Raw genomic sequence first — 27,099 nt, 5'->3', positions numbered from 1 at the left:
CTTTTGCCGTTGGTTCACCCTCTAATGGCCGCCGCGGCTGGCACACCACGCTGATCCGATCTGAAGGCAGGAGCCAGGTGCTTCTCCTGGTCTCCCATGGGGTGCAGGGCCCAAGCACTTGGGCCATCCTCCACTGCACTCCCAGGCCACAGCAGAGAGCTGGCCTGGAAGAGGGGCAACTGGGACAGAATCCAGCACCCCGACCGGGACTAGAACCCAGTGTGCCAGTGCCGCAAGGCAGAGGATTAGCCTATTGAGCCATGGCGCCAGCCTACTAAATTATCTTTAATAGACTTTAATTTACCCCTGTCTTTTATTTTCCTTACTTTTGTGTCCAAAGCCTTTTGTGATTCAGCCCACTCTCCCTGCCTGTATCTGGTTGTTCAGTTTCTCTTACTTCAATTTCTAAGGAAATCAAGTGGCTGCTAGTTCTTTCCACACACAACACAGAAGATTGCTCAATAAATGCTTATTAAATAAATGAATGGAATGCCTTACATGGCAAGAGTGAACATTTGACCTGTTGGCCTGGATGGTTCCTGTTTATACACTTCAACCCTAATTGTGACAGTCTTCAAGTAGGTTTCTATTTACTTGTCTCCTCTACTAGGCAGTTCTTGGGAGTTACAACTCTTATTTGCTTGTTTCTATATCCTCACTTATTCATTGAACTAAGAGACTTACTCTGTCCAGATGCTGAGTTAATTTCAAGGCAAACGTGTTTCTTGGCCCCATGAAATTTTCAATTTGGCAAGAAAGAGCAATCTACCCAAAAAATGTTGCCTGACATAGTAAAGACTAGTGTGAAGTCAATGGATAAAGATTTAAGCATTCCTAATCCAGCAACAACTCTAATCCCATGAACTATAATTGACAGACGCAATCATAAACATAGAACTCCATGTTATCCATTTATCCATTTGCATTTCTACTTAAAAATTTTAAAAAATCATACATATATCTAAGATTGCATAATATATATGTATGCTATCTTGATATTAAACATAAGAAAAAATGAAAATGACCTTGGAATAATAGCAACTTTGAATTGCCTTTGTTTTTAAACAAGTTATAATCCTATGTTGTTCTCTACAGTGTAGATTATTGTTGTAGGTACTCTTGCTCTCTCTCATTTTTTTTAAAGATTTATTTATTTATTTGAAAGTAAGAGTTACACAGAGAGAAGGAGAGGGAGAGGGAGAGAGAGAGAGAGAGAGAGAGAGGTCTTTCATCTGCTGGTTCTCTCCCCAACTGGCTGTAATGGCTCAAGCTGTGCCCATCTGGAGCCAGGAGCCAGGAGCTTCTTCCAGGTCTCCCACATGGGTGCAGGGAGCCAAGGACTTGGGCCATCTTCTACTACTTTCCCAGACCATAGTAGAGAGCTGGGTCCGAAGTGGAGCAGCTGGCACTCAAAGCAGCGCCCACATGGGATGCCAGCACTGCAGGAGGCAGCTTTACTTGCTTCACCACTGCACCAGCCTCCCTCACTCTCACTTTTTTTCCTCAGATGACAAATCTGGGGTTTTAGAAACTGAGCCCCAAGACAAAAAAATTTCTTAGACCAGTATTATATTTTAGTTAGCCTTTAACCTAGACCTTTTAATGGTACTGCCGTGGGCAAATTCTAAACTCTTTGCACCTCAGTTTCCCCTTTGTGAACTTCTGATTATACTGTCCCCAGAATTAATCTAAGGTATAAATGCTATGAGGTAAGGCATTTAGTTCCTTAATCTTGCTCCTAGAAGATACTTAGCAATGTTAGTTCTGTATCCAGTTCCCTTCTTTGTTTCTATGCTTGAGGAATTAAAAGATGGTGTAAAATAATTTGAGAATTATAAACATCAATAAAACACAAATAAAAATTGTATTATCAAATCTGCATGTTAAGCTATACCCTCTACACCTCTGCTAAAAGGTATATTGCTTTCATAATAATTTTTTGAGAGAAGTTTCCAGGAACAATGCAACAAGTAAGATTTTTCTGGAAGAAGACAGAGGTTATGAAGGAGCCAGGATTTGGGATCAGTTACAGAAGTGAGTGCCATGCTTTAAGATTTTATTCAGGAAAGAACACCAACTGATCCTTGAGATTTTGGAGTGGGAAAGAAAAGGATGGATGTGAACAGAAGCGAATGCCCTCTGCTGGCCAGTATTTCTCCATCCACCCCACACTGAAGCCCTTGGGGATCGCCTTCTGGTCTCTAGAAATGCGCGGCCTGGACTCCATTTCCCAGAGTCACCAGGTGCTCTGACGTATTCTGCGTTCTAAATGCCTGTGCGTGTGGACGTGGGAGTACGTGCTTGCCAGTGCCTTCCCTCTGGTGCGGAGTTGAGAACAGGAAGTTCATTCGCGGATCGGAGTTAGCCAGAGAGGCCACGCTGCTCCTTCTGCCGCATTCACTGCGTTTCTTGCTCTGCCCGTACAATCCCAGGAAGTCTGCGGAAACACCCTGAGCCGCCACCCGCTGCTTCTGTGCCTCTTCATCTGCCGCCTGTGGGTCCCACATGCTGGGGACTTTTTCTGCTCCACACTCTCCGCTTTGTTCCCTGAAGAAGGGGGACGTGCTCCCAGGACTTTCCACGGCAAGTATGGAGAACAGAAGGGGGCACAGATGTGTGTGTGGGAGAGGGGTGGGCGAGAGGGCGGGTGGCGGCTCCGCCACGTGGCTCACTTACTTCTCAGTGATCCTGGTGGCTTCCCAAGGCATGGTCAGGGCTGGGACCTTGGCTCTCGTGTTTCCCACCGCCACTGCCCAGCTTCCCAGTGCCCAGCCGGTCCGCGTGTTACCTTGCTCAAATTTTCCTTAATGTGCTTTATTTGGTGGTTACAAAACCAAGAGCACCGGTCAGGGCAACTGCACAAGCAAGGCAGATACGAGCACGGGGTGGGGGGGTAGGGGGTTAGCAGTGAGGCTGCCAGTTCACTCTATTTAAATAAGCTCGGCTCCCACTTCCGGTGGGTCACAGAATGCCTTCTGGCTGCTGCTTCTGCGGGGCGGGGCTCAGCAGCCTTCAGAGGAGTGCGGGAGGCAGCAGGGGTGGGAAGGAGGGCAGAATAGGAGCTGCTCCATGGCCCCCATTCTGCACCTTATCCGGCCGTTGGATTTCCCATGGACACACCCAGCAGCTGTGGCCCTGCCTGCTGAGCTCTTCGCCAGAGGGTACAGCGTGAAGGGTGTTCAGTAACTTTGCGGATTGATCCTTCTTTCGTGTTTAGTTAACAGACTTTTCAGTCTGGAGTTTGAGGCCATAGAATCTTAGCTGATGATTTAATTGGCTGCTTTTCAATTTTTGTCGTCAGCCCTTCTTCCTTCTTCTGTTAGGAAGGATGTTAACTGTTATTGCCTGCCACTGACCCCTTTACAAAGTGAGAGTGAACTGTGTGGGTCAACAACTGAAGAAGCTATTTCAGTCTGGATTTGCATGAAGTGGAGAACTATAAAAACAAATACAGAAAAGTGGCACTTTCTCTGCTCAGTTCTTTAGTCACCCTGTGCTCCACCAAGCTGATTATCTTATAGTCCATACTTTAAAAAAAAAAAAAAAAAGATTTATTTATTTATCTGAAAGTCAGAGATACAGAGGGGCAGAAGCAGAGAGAGAAGGAGAGGTCTTCCATCTGCTGGTTCATTCCCCAAATACCTGCAATGGCCAGAGCTGGGCTGATCTGAAGCCAGGAGCCAGGAACAACTTCTGGGTCTCCCACTGGGTGCAGGGCCCAAGGACCTGGGCCATCGTCTGCTGCTTTCCCAGCCCATAGCAGAGAGCTAGATTGGAAGTGGGGTAGCTGGGACATAGAAGAAACTCCCCCCTCCCTTTGAAAAAAATTCACCTGGCACAGCCCATATGGGATGCCAGCACTGAAGGTGGCAGCTTTACTCACTCTGCCACAGTGCTGGACCCCACACTGAATTAATTAAGAAGTCCAGTTACTTGTCTTATTTTGGGTTCTGTGTTTAACTCATGACTTTTTTGACATAGGACGATATTAGTTCTACAATTTCATAAAGATCGTGGTCTGTGGAAGCATCTATACAAGTTGTTAACGTGAGGAGTGGTCAAAAAGAAGAGGGGAAAGAAAAAAAGTTCACCTCTCCCCGCAGAGAGATGTAGAGTAGAAGAAGTGACCTTGAAAACTATCGCTGAGTGAGTTTCAGTGTAATGCAGTTTTCACATGAATAACTGAGTGATTCCAGTGTCCTGATAGAATGTCATTGTCACCAGATTGCTAGTTTGTGAAATTCATTTAGCATAATCAGGTCATCTAGGAAGTAAACATAGAAAGTGATTTCTGGATAGAGGGTGTTAGGGTGACAGCATTTCTCCTCTCAACCCCAGTGTGTTGTTTTTGACCTTTTCTCCAGTGCCCTCCCTATCACAGTGCTTGTGAATGGACCATCAGCATTTTTGTGTTTCTGGTGGAAAGAGCCGCTTCACACCCATGAAACAACTGTAAGACCACTTTCTGAGCAACCATGTTGTTTGCCTGTTAATATGACTTGGAGAAAGCTGAGAACAGGATGCTTAGACTCATCAGGCTAACTGGCTGTCCTCATGGCTATAGGTTTCTTGCAGGTTTTATAAAATGTGTAAGAGAGAAGTATTTTGTGTGAGATACATAAGCTGGTAATGAAGTAACACCTTGACAGTAGGGACTCCCTTTTGGAGCATCTGAGACTCCATCTTGAGAAAGCACCCACCCCCAGCCATGAGACTCTGGTCTGAAACTATGATCTGAAGCACCATGCATTTGTGTCCCTTCCTCCTCCTTTCCTTCAATGCTGGAGCAGCCTTAACAGAGTTAAACTGGGTAGCACTGGTTATTTTGGCTTTGGGTGCTTGGAAAGCAAGAGAAATTATTTTTTCTGCAGAAAGGGATTGAGGAGAAAGTAGACAAAGTCAGCAGTAGCTTTCTTGGCTTCATTGTAAGTCAAATTGAGTCAGAATTATTTGTGGTCAGTTTTTTTTTTTTTAATTTTTTAAAACTTTTTTAACAGAAAGGCAGAATGACAGAGAGGGAATTTTTTATTTGTTCTCTTTAATATTATTCTTTATTCTAAGAGAGAGATCTTCATCTGCTGGTTCTCTCCCCAAATATCCATTACAGCCTGTGCTGTGCTAGACTGAGGCCAGGAACCAGGAGCCAGATATCCCATTTGGGACCCAAGTACTTAATCCCAGGCCATTGGCAGGGAGCTGGATGGGAAATGGAGCCACCAGGACATGAACTGGTACTTATATGAAATGGTAGCACTGCAAGGGATGTTTTCAACTAGCTGTACCACAGTGTGGACCCCTATTTAAAACTTAAAAAAAAATTAGTTATTTATTTGAAAGGCAGAGTTAGAGGAAAAGACACGCACACACACACACATAAACACACACACAGATATCAATCTTCCATCCACTGGTTCACATCCTCAGTGGCTACAACAGCCAGGGCTGGGCTGGGTCAAAGCAGGAGTGAGGAGATTCATCCAAGTCTCCCATGAAGGAGCAGGGACACAAGCTATCTTCTGATACTTTCTCAGGGAAAAAAGTATCCCCTGATACTTTCTAATCTCAGGGAGCTGGATTAGAAGTAGGGTAGCTGTTGCTCCTCTTCCAGTCCAGCTCTCTGCTGTAGCCCAGGAAGGCAGTGGAGGATGGCCCAAGTGCTTTGGTCCTGCACCCACATGGGGGACCAGGAGGAAGCACCTGGCTCCTGGCTTCAGATTGGTGCAGTGTGCTGGCCGTAGCAGCCATTTGGGGGGGTGAACCAATGGAAGGAAGACCTTTCTCTCTGTCTCTCTCTCTCTCTCACTGTCTAACTCTGCCTGTCAAAAAAAAAAAAGAAGAAGTAGGGTAGCTGGGACATGAACCACAGCCCATGTGGGATGTCAGTGTCACAGGCAGTAGCTTTACATAATATGCCTCAATACTGGCCCCACGTGTGCTGGAAACATATTTAAGGGTTATTAGAAGGCCAGTTTATTGCCATTAGATGCCATTCAGGCCTGTCCTACAGAACCATTTTGAAAAAAGTAACATTTCTCACATGATTGAATGTCAGTCTACAAGACTGCTCTCAAAGGGAGAGAGCTTCAGGGACAAAGGGGGCAGTGATGTAGAATGGGAGTAGGAGTAAAGGATGAGGGAGGAGGTGGAGGTCAGTAGAGAGGTTGGGAAGTACTCAAAAGCAAAAAGTAATAGAACACAGGTCATTCATGCAGATTACCAAAATTAATCATTTATATTTTAGTTTTTTTAAAAAGTTAATTTCTAACATAGTTTCTGATATCATTAACTCACATCTCAGTTTTTTCATATGATAATGTTTATAAGCAGTAGAGAATGGGTGTAATTAAATGCAAAATTATACTCCTATATAAGAAATTTGTATTAGATGCCAGCTCTGCAGTCAGTGACATTATTTCCTATGAAATTATTCCCATGTTTCCTGATTAACATTCTCTGTTGGTTTAAGAGGGTGGCAGGTTGGGAGACCAGGGAAATAGCAAGCACCTGTTTTCTGTTCAGCTGTGCTGAGTGGCAAGGACACTAACAGGGACTCATCAAGGAGTCTAACAAGGAAGTTAGTCTAATCAGGGGACTAACAGGGAAGTTTGTGAGCAGGAAAACTGAGGTTAGAGGGTGAGAGAAGGCAGTGTAGAAGGTAAGTAGAGAGGAAATAATTGCAGAAAAATATTCACAGATTAGTTTGGCAATACAGCCAAGTGTGATCAGAAACCTAAAAGAGAGAAAGAAAAGATGGAGAGCAGAAGAAATGGGAAATTGGAAGCATCTGAAGGAATTTTGACTCTGATCACACACACTTTTGGAAGGTTTGGGGAAACAGGCCCTTGCACTCATATTGGCAGTAGAATAACACAGTACTCTCTTTGGAGGATAATTTGGCAGATCAAAGTTCTTTAAATGTCGATGTCCCTGGCTAGGATTCAACTACAAGTTTATCTTACATATATTTGGTCAAATACATAAAGACCAAGTCAGTTCTTTGTAGTATTGTTCAAGATGGGAATAAAACAGAAGCAGCCTAAATGTATATTGACAGAGAATTGGTAAAATGCATTATGACATATCTGTACAAATACTAAATATTTAATTGGCCTGAAAGGTGATGACAGAATACTTATATGTAAAACAAGGTACAGAAAAAAATGCCCCTGTGTTAAAAAAACAAACACATGCACATGTATCTCTTTTTATAAAGTGTTATTTACTCATTGTCATTTCATTCAGAAGGCAGAGAGACAGGCAAGGAGAGCTTTTCCATCTCTCCCTGTGAATCTGTTGATTCACTCCCCAAGTGGCTGCAATTGCTGGGGCTGAGCCAGGCCAAATCCAAGAGCCAGGAGCCCGGAGCCAAGAGATTCAACCTGGTCTCCCACAAGGGTTCAGGGTGCCAAGGACTTTGGCCATCTTCCATTGCTTTCCCAGGTACATAAACAGAGATTTGGAGAGGAAGTGGAGCAGCTGGGACACAAACTAGTGCCCATAAGGGATGCCAGCATTTACGGTGGTGACTTAACCCATTTATGCCACAATGCCAGCCCTCTGCATATATATCTTTATGAAGGCACATCAAAAAGTTCATGAGAAATGGAATTAAAGATGACATTATTTTGGTGCAAAACTTGCAATTCATTCACTTCTTTTCATAATACACACTACACAAATGTTTTTGAAACCTTGTATGCATGGACTTTGAAATTAATTACAAGGGCCGGCGCTGTAGTGCAGCAGGTAAAGCTGTCGCCTGCCATGCCCACTGGGCACTGGTTCAAGTCCTGGCTGCTCCACTTCTGATCCAGCTCTCTGCTATGGCCTGGGAAAGCAGTGGAAGATGGGCCAAGTGCTTGGGCCACTGCACCCACATAGGAGACCTGGAAGAAGCTCCTGGCTTTGGATCTGCTCAGCTCCAGCCATTGTGGCCATCTAGGGAGTGAACCAACAGATGGAAGACCTCGCTGTCACTCTCTCTGTCTCTGCCTCTCTGTAACTCTGCTTTTCAAATAAATAAAATAAAAATTTAAAAAGACATTAATTACAGCAAAAGACAATCATTTGATTACATTTTTCATGATACTTTATTATTTTTTTTTTATTTTTTTTTTTATTTTTTTTATTTTTGACAGGCAGAGTGGACAGTGAGAGAGAGAGAGAGAGAGAAAGGTCTTCCTTTTGCCGTTGGTTCACCCTCCAATGGCCGCCGCTGCAGCCGGCGCACCGCGCTGATCTGATGGCAGGAGCCAGGATCCAGGTGCTTTTCCTGGTCTCCCACGGGGTGCAGGGCCCAAGCACCTGGGCCATCCTCCACTGCACTCCCTGGCCATAGCAGAGAGCTGGCCTGGAAGAGGGGCAACCGGGACAGAATCCGGCGCCCCAACCGGGACTAGAACCCGGTGTGCCGGCGCCGCAAGGTGGAGGATTAGCCTATTGAGCCACGGCGCCGGCCTTTTCATGATACTTTAAAGTACTCTTGTATATATGCATACAGAAGTCTCAGAAGATAATGTAAGAAACAGTTAAGAGTAGTTTGTTCTGGGAAATATGACTAGTATAGAATGAAGGGAGTCATGCTTTCACTTTATACTCTTCTGCAGTCTTTAATACCTAATATGTGCATTGTTACTAAAGATGTACTTTTAAAGGTAGAGAGAGAGAGAGAGAAAGGGAGAAGTTGAGGGAGCTAGGGAGAGAGAAAGCTTCCATCTACTGTTTTATTCCAGAGGTGGCTTCAATATCTAGGGTGGGCTAGGATAAAGCCAGAGACCAGGAACCCCATCTGGGTCTCCCACATAGGTGATGGGGTCTATGCACTTGGGTCACTGTCTGTCTTTCCATGTGCATTCCAGGAAACTGGATTATCAGGAAGCTGGAACAGGAGAGCAGGCAGGACTCATATCAGGCTTTCTGTTATGGGATACTGGTATTCTAAGCAACAGCTTAACCTGCAGAATCACAATGCCACCTGCATGTATTATTTTTATAATTAAAATGTCTAGATTTCAATTTTTAAATGATAATTTGTGGTTACACAAGACAGAAAAAGTATATTATGCAATAACTGAGGAATTGAAAATGACATAAAGACTTTAGTTAATGATATGTCAATATCAGGGCCAGTGTTGTGGCACGATGGGTTAAGCCACCTCTACATGCAAGCAATCCCACCTGTATGTTGGTTGCAGTCTCAGCTGCTCCACTTCCAATCCAGCTCCCTGCTAATGATGTGGGAAAACTCAAGGTAGATAGATAGTTCATGAGCTGAAAGCCATACCTCCTCCACCCCTAGGTAGTCCTATCACCCACATGTCAAGCAGACTACGTAAACATGGCCCTTTTGGAAGCTCATAAAAAGCTTGGTGAAGGGTAATGCATGCTTGTTCTCCCTCCCCTCATGGAGACAGAAGAGCCTGGTATGGAATTCTGTCTTTCCACTTCCTGCCACATTCTGCCTTGATAAAGACTATTTGTTCCTATGTATCCTTCTCACTGTAAATAAGCCTCATCATGCTGCATGTTGCATTTGTGTCTGAACTTAGAATTCTCTAAGTAACAGGCAAGATCATGAAATTGCAGTTTGAGCCTAAGCTAGTCCACAACACTAATGCACCTGGGAAAGTAGCCCAAGTGCTTGTGTCTCTGCCATCCATGTGGGAACTCAGATGGAGTTCCGGGCTCTTGGCTTTGGCTTATGATGGAACAAGGACATAAGCTTCAGTCATCTTAGGTTCCTGTTACTCCTGCCTTCTTTCAAGAGACCAGTTGAGTCTCATATCCTATATTGTTCCCACCTCACCCCCTACATTCTTCTCCAGGTTTGAAAACCCTTGAAAAACTTGAAAAACCTATATGGAGAAGCTCATCTCCACCTACTATTCCCCACCTCTACCCTAACCTACCTAAGATATAATAAGGCCCAGGCTACTGGGGTCTGGGACTTCAGCCACATGTTTGGTCTTTGTGCACATTGGCAGCTGGTCAATTTCTGCAAGTGCATTTTCTTTGTATCATCTCCTTACGTGTGGTGTGCCATGTGAGGAGGGGAGTGAGGGAATGGCAACTGGCCCCAATCAACCACTCCTGTATCCTTTTGGTAAGAGCTGTGCATATCAACCTTTCTCCAAACTTTCTTCTCCTGTCTAAACTCTTTTCCCTGTTTACTGTCTCTGCCCCCTCCTTACCTTCTATTTCCCACAATCTCCTTTTTCCCTTCTGACTCAGATGGCCCTGAGAGATGCTCTCCAGAACACTTTCTCACCTGCTTGCACTTTCTCATTTCTTAATGATTCACAGAGCCTTTGCCAGATCTCATCACTGCATGCCACAGCGAACCTAATTCTCAACCCTCTGGATTGGTAAGAGAGGTCTCTGCCACCTCAAGCACATTGGGGCGATGTTCATGATGGCTTCTTCCTCCTTTTAGGGCCTGGGGTATTTGGTTGGGCCAGTTCATGCCCCCTCTTAGGGCCTGGCATGTTTAGTCAGTTTCCTTCTCTTGGAGGAAATGCTTATCTGTAACAGCTTAAAACTGGGATGCCGGTCTAAGCTTGGGGATTCTCATTGTCTCCTCTTAGAGAACTCAGAACTTAGGTTCTTGGTTGTGGTGACTCCTTCCTGAGGGACACCCTGTGAAAGGACCTTCTCCCCTCAGGCCATATTTTGCTTAATTCATGGGTTCTAAATTTCTATTCCCCTCTAGCCTGCCTCTTTTTTTTTTTTTTTTAAGATTTTATTTATTTTATTTGAGAGTCATAATTACAGACAAAGGGAGAGACAGAGAGAAAGGTCTTCCTTCTATTGGTTCATTTCCCAAATGGCCACAACAGCTGGAGCTGCACCAATCTGAAGCCAGAAGCCAGGAGCCTCTGACTGGTCTCCCACATAGGTGCAGGGGCCCAAGGACTCAGGCCATCTTCTACTGCTTTCCCAGGCCATAGCAGGGAGCTGGACTGGAAATGGAGCAGCGGGATTAGAACTGGCACTCATATCGGGTGCCAGCACCTCAGGTGAAAGATTAAACTACTGTGCCATGGCACAGGCCCCTCTAGCCTGCCTCTTACAGACTTTTGGAAGAGCCTGAGTGGGGAGATAAAGCAGAGGTGATTAATCTACCACTGCACTAAAATTTGGCCTCAACATAAATTGGACAATGATTCTAAAATGGGCAGAATTTGACATCTTCATCTCAAAGTTCTCTAAGTCTTTAATAACTTTACACGTCATGTCTCCCCCTCCACCTGAGAAGCCAGCATCTCAGGAACACAGCACTCCACTCACTCCACCCCACCCTATTTCACAGCCTCCTCCTCTTCCCTTTCACCAGGGGCAGCAGGGGCAGATATTCTCTTTATCCTGTTCTCCCCAAGGGAGAAAAACTTCCCTGTAAGCCCTCTGCCCCTCCCTCATCCCACCACTGAGATCCTGACCCAGCACAGGATCCTCTCCCCTACTTGCTCCAGGGCCCTCCTGAGCCTCCATCTGGTACTTCCTCTCTGGCAGGCCACCTGATTCCCCTACATCCAAGCTTCTGTCCTCCTCCCAAGGTCAACATTCCTCACTGCAAGCCCTCAGCAGGAGAAAGGCTTGGAGCCACCTCTTGAATCCTTTCCCTTTCACTTTTGCTCTTCCCTCAGGTCGCTGCCCCCTCAGGACCTTTTACTTTTTACTTTTACTTGCCCTGTCCCCCTGTCTGGCTCTTCTCTTCTCCTTTCCCCCAGCAGCAGCCACAATCACCTCTCCTCTCTTTCTGACCCCTCCTTCATCTGCCACTCTCCCCCTGGGTGCAGAAAGATAGTGTAAAATTTAGCAGAATGTTTTTTACTCTGGAAAGCACTCTCTGGGACATCCCAAACTCCTAAGCCAATGTCCTGTAAACTTCACCAAGGAGCTTTTCTCTCATACCTGCCCACCTTATCAGACTCCATGTGGCAAGCTGCACCTCCTCCAACAAGCAGCTTAAGAAAGGATTCTGCCTGCTGTTCAAATGCAATGAAGCCCAACTTCAACATCCCCACCCTCACCCCCACCCTCTGTCATGGGGAGCTCAGTCTCTCTTCTCCTTTTACCAGCCTCCACCACATTCTGTTTTCAGTAAAATAAAGTATTTTTTTAAAAAAAGATTTATTTATTTATTTATTTAAAAGGCAAAGTTACAGAGAGGCAGAGGCAGAGAGAGGTCTTCCATCTGCTGATTCACTCCCCAGTTGGATACAATGTTCAGAGCTGTGCTGATCAGTAGCCAGGAGCCAGGAGCTTCTGGGTTTCCCACATCGGTGCAGGAGCCCAAGGTCTTGAGTCAGCTACTGCTTTTCCAGGCCATAGCATAGAGCTGGATTGGAAGTGGAGCAGCCAGGACATGAACCAGCACCCACATGGGATGCTGGTGCTGCAGGTAAAGGCTTTGCCTGCCATGTCACAGCAGTGACCCATAAAGTCTTTTTTAACTAGCTGTTTCCAGCTGGTGCTATGGCTCACTAGGCTAATCCTCTGCCTGTGGCACCAGTACTCCGGGTTCTAGTCCCGGTTGGGGTGGTGGATTCTGTCCCGGTTGCTCCTCTTCCAGTCCAGCTCTCTGCTGTGGCCTGAGAAGGCAGTAGAGGATGGCCCAAGTGCTTGGGCCCTGCATCCCATCTCCCACATGGGAGACCCTGGCTTTGGATTGGTGCAGCTTGCCAGCCATAGCGGCCATTTGGGGAGTGAACCAACAGAAGAAAGACCTTTCTCTCTGTCTCTCACTGTCTAACTCTGTCTGTCCAAAAACAAAACAAACAACAACAAAAAAAACCTGGCTATTTCCTTTCCTTCTTTTTTTCTTTTCTCAAGCCCTAGGCTTCCTGGCCTAGATACTCCTCCATGTAGTTGGTTCCTGGTGCTTGGTATGAGCCCATATTTACCTCTCTCTTTTAAATAATGCTCTCTGCCTCTGCTGCCAGTGATAAGTGGTGGATAGCAGCTCAAGGTGCTTACTGCACATGGCTTTGGCCTGCTCTCTGAGTGGTATGGATGCTACCCTAGTTTCCAGACTTTCCCCTCTCTCCTACCTGAACTAGAGCCCTCACTTTCCTAGATACCTCTCGCACTAAATAAAAACTTAAAATGTACCATGCTGCCTTGTTTATCTGTGCCAGTATTTAGAATTCTCTAAATAGTAGGCAAGAACCCTTTCAGGCTTATTAATATATTGGGGATTTAGTAATAAGCCCATGGTGAAATTGTATGGCACCTCAAATTCTGGTAGCATATGTGACACCCCAGATAGCACTTCTGGGGAACTTGAAGGGGCCACATTTTGGTGTAAATTTTAGGGGGTCATATTCGATTTCACTTCTGTGAGTCCTAAAATCCTAAAACCTAACATAATGCAGCCACACCTCGCACTGCTACTCTATATCACATCTAAATTCTCTCACGTGAAGACAAAAATCTCTGTTCCAGCCATCTCCAGTAATATATTTGGCAGTGCTAGCAAAGAAATCTCAAGAACTGTGGCAGGTCCTGAGCAACTTCACTTGAAAGAATGCCCCATGCCTAGCCGCCTTCTATCTTTTCCCCTGCCTTGTCTAGCGACAGCCAAAATCTCTTCGCTAATATTTCATGGAGACAAAGTCTTGCCTGTTATTTTAACCTGGCCACCTTGGAATTTCTCATGTCCTTCACCAAGAGGGCCAACAAGTCCTTCGTAAAGTCCTGGTAGGAATTTCAGGAATTCCACACCCATGAAGCCCTCTATTCCACACAATATTCCACACAAGGAGTGGAAAGAAAATAAAGGGCCCCTCCCATGGAAACATTACCCTGGGAGATACCTCTCCTAAGCTATGTGGAATAATGCTCAACCCAATGGCTCACTGGGTTCATTACTACTTCCAGGCATAGCTCTCTCTATAATAGCACTTCATTCTGTCACCTATTAGACTGTCCTCATTGGGAATCTCTTCAACAAGAAGGTGTCCATCTGCTCTGATGAACACCCTCCTCCCATTAAATCTAATGTAATGTTGAACAGTCACCAGTGAGTAACTGTTGTATCCTGGCCATTGGGCACAGTCAACCTTGGGGTCATGGAGCTGCCTGAATATGTAGTTGTTTCAGACAGTTCCAAGTAGCTGATGGTTGACCAGACATCATTAGCCTAAGGTGATTTTTGGGTTAAAAAAATAGACTCAAATGCAGTTTAAAATCTAACATGTCTTTGGTAAATAACAATCTCGTGCATGAAATTTTGGTTCAGCTGTAAAAACAGCTGGACATTGGGTTTAAAGGAATTTCTCTTTTGAATCTAGAAAGATTATTGCCTTAAAAATTAGCCTATATAGGCCAGCGCCAAAGCTCAACAGGCTAATCCTCCACCTAGCGGCGCCGGCACACTGGGTTCTTGTCCCGTCCTGCGGGACAGCAACTGGGGCCGAGCACCTAGAAGGAGAAATGAAAGGGACAGGAGACACAAAGATGGCAGCAAGACAGGTGCTGATCAAGCTGCGACTTTATTTTTTCAACCACACACTTATATATCATCGAGGCAGGGTATCGGGCGGGGGAAGGAGGGGGGGCTTATCTTGTAGCTGCAATGCTATTGCAAGTAGGGGAAAGGTTACAAGGCCTTAAGGCACAAGGTCACACAAGGTTGCGTTATCAGTACTATCTGGTCTGGCCTGTCTAGCCCTGTCTTTCCACTAAGAGGTCACATGCTGCGTGGTCCCCGACATATCCCCCTTTCTTATCAATTAAACAGAAATGGCTACCAGTTAGGCCAAGCATGATGAGCGAGCAGTGCCTGTCTTAGGAATCGACCCGGGGCTCCATCACCTCTTACCCGTCATTGGATATCCTTGCCAGTCCCCAAGGACTCCTGTCTTAGGTGGGTGAGGTTCCGGGAAGGTGCCCATCATTGGCTTACTGCTCATTTTATTTATTTATTTATTTTATTTTTTTTTTTTGTCAGGCAGAGTGGACAGTGAGAGAGAGAGACAGAGAGAGAAAGGTCTTCCTTTGCCGTTGGATCACCCTCCAATGGCCGCCGCTGCAGCCGGCGCACCGCGCTGATCTGATGGCAGGAGCCAGGATCCAGGTGCTTTTCCTGGTCTCCCATGGGGTGCAGGGCCCAAGCACTTGGGCCATCCTCCACTGCACTCCCTGGCCATAGCAGAGAGCTGGCCTGGAAGAGGGGCAACCGGGACAGAATCCGGAGCCCCAACCGGGACTAGAACCCGGTGTGCCGGCACCGCATGGTGGAGGATTAGCCTATTGAGCCACGGCGCCGGCACTGCTCATTTTATTGATAGGCCTGGGGCCCTTCCTGGGCTCCCAACTGGGGCAGCGGCAGACCGAAGGGGAGAGTCAGTTGTTGGAGGGACTGTGACCTCACTGGTCAGACTTCACCGGCCAGAGAGATAACGTTTTCCATGGGATCTTCCATGGCCAGACTTTGGTAATGTATTTGAATTGGTCTGGCTGCTAAATTATCTACTTGTTGTCTGATAAAGGTCATCAGCCTATTGAGGAGACAAGGACCTATAGATAGCACAACAAGCAACCCAACAATGGGGCCTAAAAGTGGTAGCAAATAGGGAAGCAGTCCATTCCATCCAGTCCAAAAGGGATTTTCAGCCATGGCACCTCGACGACGCTCCAGATCTTCTTGAAGTGTCTTGATTTTATCACGAACAATGCCGGACTTGTTAGCATAAAAACAGCATTTTTCCTGTAAAGCCAAGCAAATACTTCCCCGTTCAGCAGTAAGCAAGTCTAAGCCTCTACGATTTTGTAGAACCACTTCCGCTAGGGAATCAATTTGATCTTGAAGGTCCTGAATGGTGGTGGATAGGGTCTGCACATCATTAATAAGTTGTTGGGACAATTCTCTATATTTGTGGACCGCGATTCCTAGTCCTGTGGATCCTGTAACCATAGCTGAGGAAATTCCCAATGTGGCTAATAAAGGAATAAATTGAATAGCTCGTTTTTGTCTCCCTGCAATATAATCAAGGGAGGGGATAAGAACAGGGGTATCTCCATTGATAATCTCTATATCAGGAAAAAGTATAGCATGCATGCAATTACTGGTCCAATTTGTTGGTAAAATGGTATAAGCTAAATTATCCCTACATACAAAAACGGTGGAATTAGGGGCATAAAGAGGGTAGTTTACTGTTACATTATTTGTACAGAAAGGAGCAAGGCCTACATCGATATCAAAGGGATTGTTGTTGGGAGGTTTATAAAGGCAAGTGATATTTTCCGTTGGGACAGGAAGAACAGGAAAGGGCTGCATAGGGGGGCGGCCCAAGAAGATATTGAACTCAAGGGCATTATTAAGCGGTAGAAAAATGGCAAGAGGAAGGGGGGGTCCCTGGCGTAAACAGAGCCAGCAGTCTCTTGCAAGGTTTGGGGCAGAGAGATTAAGCAGTTTATGGGTGTTGGTAAGGATATCGATGGTATTGACATCCAAGTCTTTATTTCCTCTGGAATGAACTTTAGCCAGGGGGTGGTATTGGAGGGAAGGGTAAAGGCTTTCAAATATGGTTTCGAGTACCTTTTGTGTTTTTAATTTAGTAAGGGTATCCTGAGGGCCTCCACCATCAGACACTCCCACAGGGGCTATAGGGTACCAGCAGGCTACTTGTCCCTTAGTGGGGCAGGAGGGGGAGCTGAAGCGTGAAGAGGACAACTCTCCTCCGAACGTTCCCTCATAATCTCCTGATATAACAGCAAACAATAAACGCTGATTTCCCTTGTTACAGGTTTGATACTATGTATAACAGGAGGAGTGCACGGAGTAATGGATAGTTTTATTGCACTCTGATGGGCACTGATCCCCAGTGCGGTAAGAGTCTAGCTTAGGTTTGGGAGCGCAGAACCATCGGGACAGTCGCCCGGGTCGGTCAGATAAGCAGTTTTATCTCCGCAGTCTTGTGTAAAATGCGGCTTTTGAGCATGGCCAAGGGTTTGTGGGAAGGATACTATTATGCCCCCTGAGCAGGTACAAGGGTGATGCTGTTGAAGGGGTTTTTGAATGCCCTGAGGGTTGTCAAGCCCTGCAAAGACTGGTGGAGCCCAATGGATGGTGTAGATTGCCATCATCAGGAGAGCAAGGCTGAGGGCCATTGTATTAGGGCCCTTTGGAGGGGTTAATCAGTGAGCCCTCAGGAAATGTAGCAGGGGAGGAGAGAATAGAGAGATGAGATACACAAATAGCAACAATGGCAACAATTCCAGCAATAATAAGGAGTCCTGTAATGAGTCCCAGTAGCGTCCAGCCAGGTCTTTTCATTCCTGTGGGTATAAAGAAAAGGCGTTCTCAGGGCCAAGTACAGGCTCTGGAACAACATCATTATTTGTAGGAATTGGTGGATTAACTTGTTTAATTAATCTTTCAGGTAGCCATCTTGGTGCCAATTGTTTTTGGTCCAGGATGCAGGCTGAGCCACGTCCCCAAATGAGTACTGGATCTGGGCCGTGCCAGCTACTGGTGAGGGGGTCTCGCCACATTACCATAGGCGGAGCCGTATCAGGGGAAGGGTGCCAATGACGGTCCGCAGCTGAATGATTATTATTATCCAAGGTCAGGAAGTTTAGCACAAAGAGCGCATGATTCAATCGGTCGCGGGGAGAGGCAAAAGACAAGGAAGTGGCTTCAAGCCGAGTGAGCCAAGTTTTTAGTGTTTGATGGGCTCTTTCAACGATTCCCTGTCCCTGTGGATTGTAGGGAATTCCTGTAATGTGGTTAATATGGAGTGCCTCACAAAATTGTTTAAACTTAGTGCTGACATAAGCAGGACCATTGTCTGTCTTAATCTTAACAGGTTTTCCCAGTACAGAAAGAGCTGTGATAAGGTGCGAGATAACATCCTTAGCAGCTTCTCCTGTGTGGAGGGAGGCAAAGACAAAGCCACTATAGGTGTCTATAGAGACATGGAGATACTTTAGTTTGCCAAATTTTGGGAAGTGTGTGACATCCATTTGCCACAGTTGATTAGGGAGAAGACCACGCGGATTGACTCCCAAATGCAGTACAGGTTGGCTTGTAACGCATGAGGGGCATTTTTTGACTATTTCACGAGCCTGTTCTCATGAAATTTTACAAAACAAATGGAGAGATTGAGCATTTAAGTGATGCAACCTATGCAAGTTTTGAGCTTCCTGTACTGATCCCACAATTATGGGGAAGGTAAGCCTTGTAGCAGCATCTGTCTGGGCATTACCTTCTGAGTTCTGAGCTTTCTGCACTGATCCCACAGTTGTGGGGAAGGTAAGCCTTGTAGCAGCATCTGTCTGGGCATTACCTTCTGAGAGTGATCCTGGTAGGCTTGTGTGTGCCCTAATATGTCCCAAATAGAAGGGCTGTTGTCTTTCTCGTATTAGCTTTTGAATTTGTATAAACAAGGGCATAGCGTTGGAAGTTGTTTTAAGAAAAGGAGAAGTCTCAAGCAACGGAATGGAGTGAGCTACATATGCACTATCGGTATAAATATTTACAGCCTGACTGGAAAACTGTGTAAAGACTTGAAGTATGGCATACAGCTCAACCAACTGGGCCGACTGATAAGATGTTTTAAAAACGTGGGAACGGTTATCTGCCATGAAGGCAGCCATTCCATTGGAGGACCCATCTGTAAACACCGTAACAGCCTTTGGAATGGGGTTACTTTTTGTATTTTTTGGGAAAATAAAGGAATAGGATTGGGCAAACTGTAACACGGGGTCATCAGGGAGGTGATTGTCAATGACTCCCATAAATCCTGACATGGCTATTCCCCAGTCATCAGAAGTTTGAAGAAGGAACTGGGTCTGTTCTCGGGTATATGGCACTACTACAACATCGGGGTCTTTTCCGAAATATTGGCGGGAAAGGAAACGAGCCTTGATGATTATTGAAGCAACCTGAGACAAATATACTGCAATTACCTTAGATGAGGAAATGGGGAGATGAACCCAGAAAAGAGGTTGACCCTTTTTATTGGGCATGAGGGATTTTTGCCAAAAAACTCTAGTGGGCGTATGTGGTGTGGCTAAAACTACAAAAAGCAGGGGGAGAGTATAAGAAATCTGTGAAACAAACTGTTGGCTGATGGCTTGCGCTACTTGGTTTAGTGCATCTCCTGCAGCAGGGGTGAGCTCGCGGGGGGAAGAGGGATCTGGGTCTCCTCGCAGAATGTCATTGAGGGGCAAAAGGACATTATTAGATATTTTTAAATAGGGCCTGAGCCATTGAATATCTCCTAGAAGTTTTTGAAAATCATTAAGGGTATGGAGGCAATCCAAGCGGAACTGGATGCGGGGCACAAAAACCAAATCCTGTTGTAATTTTAAACCTAAATAGGTAAAGGGGTCTTGTAACTGGACCTTATCAGGAGCAATTTGTAAACCAAGGGTAAGAAAGGCTTTAGAAAGTGCTGTAAAGCAATCTTGTAGGTCTGACTTGTTTTGAGCCGCCAGTAAAATGTCATCCATATAATGTAGAATATAAATGTGCGGCCAGTGTAAACGAACTGGGTCCACTGCCTGTGCTACAAACTTTTGACAAAGGGTGGGGCTATTGGCCATTCCCTGGGGCAAGACTTTCCAATGAAATCTTTGCATCGGTCCCTGGAAATTAACACGGGGGAGGCTAAAGGCAAAATAAGGACGATCATCAGGGTGTAGAGGAATAGTGAAAAAGCAGTCTTTGAGATCTATAATTATTTTGTAATAACCATTTGGGATGGCCACGGGGGTTGGGATGCCAGGTTGGAGGGCACCCATGGGTGCCATGACCTTATTAACGGCGCGCAAATCCTATAAAAGATGCCATTTACCAGATTTTTTCTTTATGACAAAAATGGGCGTATTCCAGGGAGAATTGGAAGGCTCTAGGTGTCCAGCCGCGAGCTGCTCCTGTACAAGCGCTGTAGCAGCATTTAGCTTTTCTTGAGTAAGCGGCCACTGATCCACCCAAACAGGAGTTTGAGTATTCCATGTGATTTTATCTGCATGGGGTACAGGAAGGCCAGTGGCCATTAATAAAAATCCGAATATCTGAGCCCATGTCTATCTGTTTTAGAGGGGGCTGTAATAGGTTGAGTTATGCCCTGTCTCATTTTTCCAAGTCCTGTGCCAGGCACATAATCCATGCACAGCATTTGTTGTGTGACCACAGCATTAGGGCTGCACAGGATAACTTCCATTTGGGAGAGAATGTCATGTCCCCACAGGTTAACAGGAAGGCCTGGTAATACAAAAGGAGTCACAGTGCCCTGATTGCCTTCCTTATCTTTCCAGCGTAATACCCTTGAGCTGACTTGGGGGTTATTGGACTGGCCTATACCTCGCAAATTGGTGAGCGATGAGGTCAGCGGCCAATGGGCGGGCCAATGATCTTGAGATATGACCTTGGCATCTGCCCCTGTATCCAAAATGCCCTTGAAATCCTTTCCTTCAATAGTAAGGGTTAACACAGGCCTATTTTTTGTAATTGGCTGGACCCAATAAGCATCCGAGGAGCCCAAAGGGGTAATGCCTCGGGGCCTGGAAGAAATTGAGGATGTACTTCCAGTAATTAAAGGCAGAAGAACCAGTTGTGCTAGACGGGTGCCCTGTGGAACGGCAGCTACTCCACTGATAGCGGCTGCTAGGATTTTTATTTCCCCGGTAAAGTCACCGTCAATAATACCGGGAAAAACTTGAATGCCTTTAAGGGTGGCTGATGCTCGGCCAAGAATAAAAGCACAGGTACCCGAAGGCAAGGGGCCCCACACCCCTGTGGGGATAATTTGTGGGCCCTGGGTGGAATCTAATATTGTATCGGAGGCGGCACAGAGGTCAAGTCCACTACCTGGGGTTGCTCGTTGGAGAGAAGCAATTGTTGAGGTATTTGCTGAGCCTGAGGCTGGGAAGGGACAAACCGTACTGCCCCAGGGTTTGTCCTTTGAGAAACTGGGGCCAGGGGCTGGCCCCTCTGGGAGTTTCCCCTGCATGCGAGGAGGGAGGGGTTGTCCTGAAGAATTAGTCTTTGACCTGCATTCGTTTGCCCAGTGATAACCCCTATGACATCGGGGGCATGGGGTGGAGGGGAGCAGCCTGTCTGGGGGAGATGGATCGGGGCCTTGGGCCATGGGCCTGTTTGATAAGGCAGTTGGACATTCCCGGGCAAAATGTCCTGGCTGTTTACAGGCGTAGCAAGTGGAGGTCCCCTTGGAGGGATTTTGGGTCAGTTTGAGTGCAGCCCCAATTGCCAAGCCCATGGCATGGGCCGATCCCACACCAGCACAGAGCCTCACATAGTCTGAAAGATCACCCTTATGTTTATGAGGCCGAAGAATATCTTTACAAGCTGGGTTGGCATTTTCAAAGGCGAGGTGCGTAACAAATGCACTTCCATTTTCTCCTGGGCCAACTAGTCTCTCAGCTGCAACATTAAGGCACGAGACAAAATCACTATAAGGCTCGTCGGGCCCCTGCTGAATCTTAGCCAAAGAGGTAGTGACTGCTCCCCTTTGAGGAAGCTTTCTCCAAGCCCCTAGTCCGGCAGTTTTAATTTGCGCCAGAAGTCCATCAGGGAACTGGGCTTGTGAATTGTTGGAATTATACGGGGCATCTCCCAAAAGTTTTTTGAGGGTCCAATTTTTAGATGAAGCTTTAGCAAAATTTTGTTGGGCTATTTCTTTACAAATTTGAACATAATCAGCCCTCCACAGGACATAGTCACCTCCGCTGAGAGCAGCTCTGGCGAGGAAGTCCCAATCATTAGGTGTAAGCCACCGGGCACTCTGGCTTTCCAATAAGGCCTGAGTATACGGGGCAGTGGGACCATACTGGGTGCAAGCAGTTTTAAGTTTTTCAATAAATCTGAGACTAAGTTTTTTATAGGGTGGCAGCTGTCCATAACCAGGTCCTTGATTGGGGAACTGATCTTCCTCCTCCGACCCAGGTTCCTCACTATCTTCCTCAGAGTGGTGGGGCGAATTCTCCTCAGCCTCATTTACCCCATCAGCGGCAGGCTCAGAATGACCTCTGGCTTGCCTCCTGGTTACAGGGAAAGCTAGAAGGGGTTGGGTTTTGGACCTGACTTTACCTTGTTTAGGTTTTGGAAGGGGCTGCTCTAAGGCAAGGTGGCGGAGCTCCTCGTCGAGGGATTTTATTTCCTTAAGGAGCTGGATGTGCTCTCGTCTGTGTTGAAGTGACTGTCGCAAGGCCGACAAGTCAGGCACAGGAGGGTTAAAGTCATAGAGAGCGGGGGCACAAATGGGAAGGTGCGGGTGAGTATTGTATGGCGGGGGATTTTTAACATTTGGGGGCCAATTGGAATTAGGATAGTGCACGACCTCTTCCTCTGGGGCAGCTTCCTCATCTGAATCTAATTTGTCTCGGATGGCAGGATATAGTCGGCTCGCTTCATTGGTAGGGGCTAAAGTGGGCTCTTTAATTTTATTGTTGGGGTCATCATCAATGGAGGGTATATCTAGAATGACAGATGGGCATTTAGATGCAGGTCGGGAGGATTGCTGTAACGTCTCCTCACCATCCCTTACTAGGGCATCAATAGTCTTATCTAGGTGATGGGTTTTTAGAATGTCATTAATCAGGTTCCAATATGAAAAAATCGTAATAGGCACTTTTGCAGGGCCAAAGGTCTCATGAAAATCCTTTAAACAACTTCCAACTCTTTCCCACTTGATCTCGTCAATTGTTCCTTCCTTGGGGAACCAGGGACACAATCTTTCTACATACTCAAAAAATGCCTTTAGATCCTTATTTTTAACCCGAACTCCTCGTGTCTTGAGGGCCTCCCTGAGACCCGAAATGAACATTTCCCGTGACGATAATGCCTGTCCCATGGCTGTCACTTACCTTGCGCCATCTTCACTCAGCAGCGTCGACCGATGCTAATGATCTCGGGTGGGCAGTTCCGAGCCGGTCGCACAATCACTTGGATCCAAGTTTTCCTCCTGGAAGGCGGCGTTCCTCCAATCTCACAGGCACTTGAACCCCAAGGGCCGCACTCGAGCCCCACGTTGGGCGCCAGTTGTCCTGTCCCGCGGGACAACAACTGGGGCAGAGCACCTAGAAGGAGAAATGAAAGGGACAGGAGACACAAAGATGGCAGCAAGACAGGTGCTGATCAAGCTGTGACTTTATTTTTTCAACCACACACATATATCATTGAGGCAGGGTATTGGGCGGGGGAAGGAGGGGGGGCTTATCTTGCAGCTGCAATGCTATTGCAAGTAGGGGAAGGGTTACAAGGCCTTAAGGCACAAGGTCACACAAGGTTGCGTTATCAGTACTATCTGGTCTGGCCTGTCTAGCCCTGTCTCTCCACTAAGGGGTCACATGCTGCGTGGTCCCCGACAGGTTCTAGTCCTGGTCAGGGCACTGGATTCTGTCCCGGTTGCCCCTCTTCCAGGCCAGCTCTCAGCTATGGCCCGGGAGTGCAGTGGAGGATGGCCCAAGTGCTTGGGTCCTGCACCCCATGGGAGACCAGAAGCACCTGGCTCCTGCCTTCGGATCAGTGTGGTGTGCCAGCCACGGTGGCCATTGGAGGGTGAACCAACGGCAAAAGGAAGACCTTTCTCTCTCTCTCTCTCTCTCTCTCTCTCACTGTCCACTCTGCCTGTCCAAAAAAAAAAATTTAGCCTATTAATTTGCCAGACTTGTTTTCTGACTGGTTTAACAGCTGTTTTCTAACTAGAATTCCATATAAATGTAATTTTGACCTTAATTCAGATAAAAATATGGTATGATATCAGCATCTTAAGTCATCTAGGTGTAACTGCTAAAGGTAAATTGATAAAGGGGCCGGCACGATGGCTCACTCGGTTAGTCCTCCACCTGTGGCACCAGTATCCCATGTGGGCACCAGAATCTAGTCCTGGTTGCTCCTCTTCCAGTCCAGCTCTCTGCTGTGGCCCGGGAGGGAGGTGGAGGAAGGCCCAAGTGCTTGGGCCCTGCACCTGCATGGGAGACCTTGAGGAACCACCTGGCTTCTGGCTTCGATCAGCGTAACTCCGGTCATAGTGGCCATTTCAGGGCTGAGCCAATGGAAGGAAGACCCTTCTCTCTGTCTCTCTCTTACTGTCTAACTGTATCTGTCAAATAAAAATAAAAGGTAAATTGATAAGGGTAAATAAGATAAATATGTCTAAGTGTAAGCTTAGATACTCTTAGCACCTTACTTTTTTTTAAAGAATTATTTTATTTATTTGAAAGACAGAGTTACAGAGAGAGGTGTAGCCAGAGAGAGAGAGAGGTCATCCATTCCACTGGTTCACTCCCCAAATGACTGCAACAGCCAGAGCTGAGCTGATCTGATCTGAAGTCAGGAGCCAGGAGCTTCTTCCAGGTCTCCCACTTGGGTGCAGGGGCCCAAGGACTTGGGCCATCTTCTACTGCTTTCCCAGGCCATAGCAGAGAGCTGGATCAAAAGTGGGGCACCCATGTGGGATGCTGGTGCCACAAGTTGGGGCTTTAACCTGCTGCACCACAGCACTGACCCCTGTTTTGTGATCTCTGGTTTATGTTCTATAAAAAAAATGAGTTTGTTAACAAATACGTTTCTATAAACTGTTCACATATGAAAAATTATTCAAGACTGTTTGAAATTAATGTTGAAATTTTCTATGGTCTTTTATTTAGAAAAGTCTTAACTTGGAGATTTTTAAAGGATCATTTCAAAATGTAACCCAAGGAAATCAGCAGAACTATTTAGGAATTGTCTTAATCTCTAATTCTGAAATAGATCAAAAGCATCTCCTTTTAATAGTTTTTTGTTTCATTGGTGACTCTGTCAGTTTTCTGCCAACTTTAGTAAGCTCTCTTCTCTTTCTCTATTAAAATTTTTTCAAATTATGAGATGATTCCATGTACTAACTCATTTAAGGTTTTAATTTTCCATTTTACTGAAAGACCAAAGAGATCAATTGTTTAAAAACACCTGAGTCTTTATGAATATATGCTCATTATAAAGCATTTGAGGGATCACTTTTGAACAATGATCAAGTCTGGTCTATATTGTATTAAGATGTTAAAGATCCTATTTCTGCCAGACATTTTAAGCCTTCTTGGCATCTCTGCAGGCATTCAAAAAATAAAGTTCCAAATTCTTTGGACTTTGATGTGAGGTGGTGCTAAATGTTAAGTTATGATGATGTAAAATGCTATCAATACAAATGTCCAAATGTTACAAAAGTCTAACCATTTTGTCATGCTGCTATCAGTCATGATGGTTATCTTAATGAAAACGGTTTAGAGGCCTAAGAGCTAAATGTTTTATGAAATCTTGCAGATGCTTTCTAAAATACTGTCTGGTATAGGCAATCACCTCTTCTTTTTAGTTAATGAGTTTATAATTTTAACCATTTATAATTTGAACTATTTAAAGTCTTTCATCATTCACATTTTATATTCTCCTCCAAGTACTAAAAATCAGATTTACTGCTCATGGAAATTAAAACATTGTTGGCTCTATGTTTAAAATGTGTCCTCTTCAAGGTTATGAAAGACTTTTATTGGATTCAACACTTTGGGACAGTTGGATAAACAGATATTGTCCAATAATAGACTACAGTTTCTAACTAAGAAATGGTATGGTTAATTCAGGTTACTAAGAGCAGGAAGTAATTCTAATTGGTTGTTGGTGATTTTTAAAAAGGCAGTTAAAGGGGCCAGTGCTGTAGTGCAGCAGGTTAAAGTCCTGGCCTGAAGTGCTGGTGTCCCATATGGACACTGTTTCTAGACCCGGCTGCTCCTTTTCTGATCCAGCTCTCTGCTATGGCCTGGGATAGCAGTAGAAGATGGCCCAAGTCCCTGGGCCCCTGCACCCATGTGGGAGACCCAGAAGAAGCTCCTGGCTCCTGGCTTCAGATTAGCACAGCTCTGGCTATTGTACCATCTGGGGAGTGAACCAGTGGATGGAAGACCTCTCTCTCTGGCTGTACCTCTCTCTGTAACTCTGTCTGTCAAATAAATGAAAATGAATCTTTTAAAAAAATAAAAAGGCAGTTAAAGATTTTAAAAAGCTTTACTGAAGCTGTTTTGTTGTTCTCTCCTGTAATGCATGATATGTGGTATAAGTGTGTATATATTGTATGTCTACATGGGAAATTTATTAAGAGTTCTGTTACAATTGATTTTTACACTTGTGTTATATATTCAAGAAATAGTTTCAACTATATATACTGTTAAAATTTAAAGAAGGCATTGAAACTTTTGGTAAATGTTTTCATAAGTTAACAGTTAAAATTGTTTGCCAAGTTTTCACTTGATATTAAGTTACTAAGAGTAAGCAATCTGGGTAGCCTTATTCCCTCATTTCTCTATTCTCTTCAAGGTAGGAAACTGATTCTGCTCTGAAAGACTCTCCATCAGGATGTACAGTCTGATCTTTAAGCATTATCAAAAGGATGGCTAACAATTTTCTGTAATAATATCCTGACCTCATACAGAAGAAATTTTTATTTTACAGCTGGATTTATTTTGCCATGATCACAGTAAACATTGAAAACCTTCCTTTTCAAACTAAACTAAGGGAGAAAGGATCTTAATAATCACTTCAAAATATATGACAGTTTAGATAGGATGGTCTTAATGTTTGATCTTACCTTTCCCTACAGGCAGAATCTTATCTTTCTTTTTTTATTTTTATTTTTTGTAAAGGTTTATTTTTATTTTATTTATCTGAAAGAATTACAAAGATAGAGAGAAGTCATCCATCTGCTGATTCATTTCATAAATAGCCACATGAGTAGAACCATTCCAAAGCCAGGAGTAGGAGCTTCTTCCTGGTTCTCCCACATGGATCCAGGGGCCCAAGGAGTTGTGCCACCCGCTGCTACTTTCCCAGGTGCATTAGCAGGGAGCAGAATCACAAGTGGAGCAGGTGAGACTTGAACTGGTATCCATATGGTGAGCAAGCACTGCATGCTGGGGCTTTAACCTGCTGTGCCACAGTACCAGCCCTGAAAAACACCGTGATAACATGCCTGTGAACACAGATTTCTAGCTCTGGCCACCAAAGATTAGGGATGGGATTGACCACCCCCTTGGCTGACATTCCCAAAGGCTGCCTCTGTAGTCTACTTTAACAGAGATTAGGAGGAAGAGGAGTTATTTAGGCAG

The 27,099-nt window shown here is 45.4% G+C and overlaps 1 protein-coding gene across 1 annotated transcript in view; it reads left to right on the top strand.

Moving 5' to 3' along the window:
- Positions 1-2,182: 2,182 nt before the first annotated feature.
- Positions 2,183-27,099, top strand: part of LOC127484098 (zinc finger protein 157-like) — a 61,140-nt gene continuing 36,223 nt past the window's right edge. Inside the window, 1 exon segment of the mRNA XM_051823132.2 lies at positions 2,183-2,583. Within this exon segment, the coding sequence (XP_051679092.1) occupies positions 2,506-2,583 (78 nt within the window). The 5' untranslated portion in view covers positions 2,183-2,505.

Source organism: Oryctolagus cuniculus, chromosome 15 (assembly GCF_964237555.1).
Source record: "Oryctolagus cuniculus chromosome 15, mOryCun1.1, whole genome shotgun sequence".
Taxonomy (NCBI): domain Eukaryota; kingdom Metazoa; phylum Chordata; class Mammalia; order Lagomorpha; family Leporidae; genus Oryctolagus; species Oryctolagus cuniculus.
This window is presented reverse-complemented; position numbering and strand designations above follow the sequence as displayed.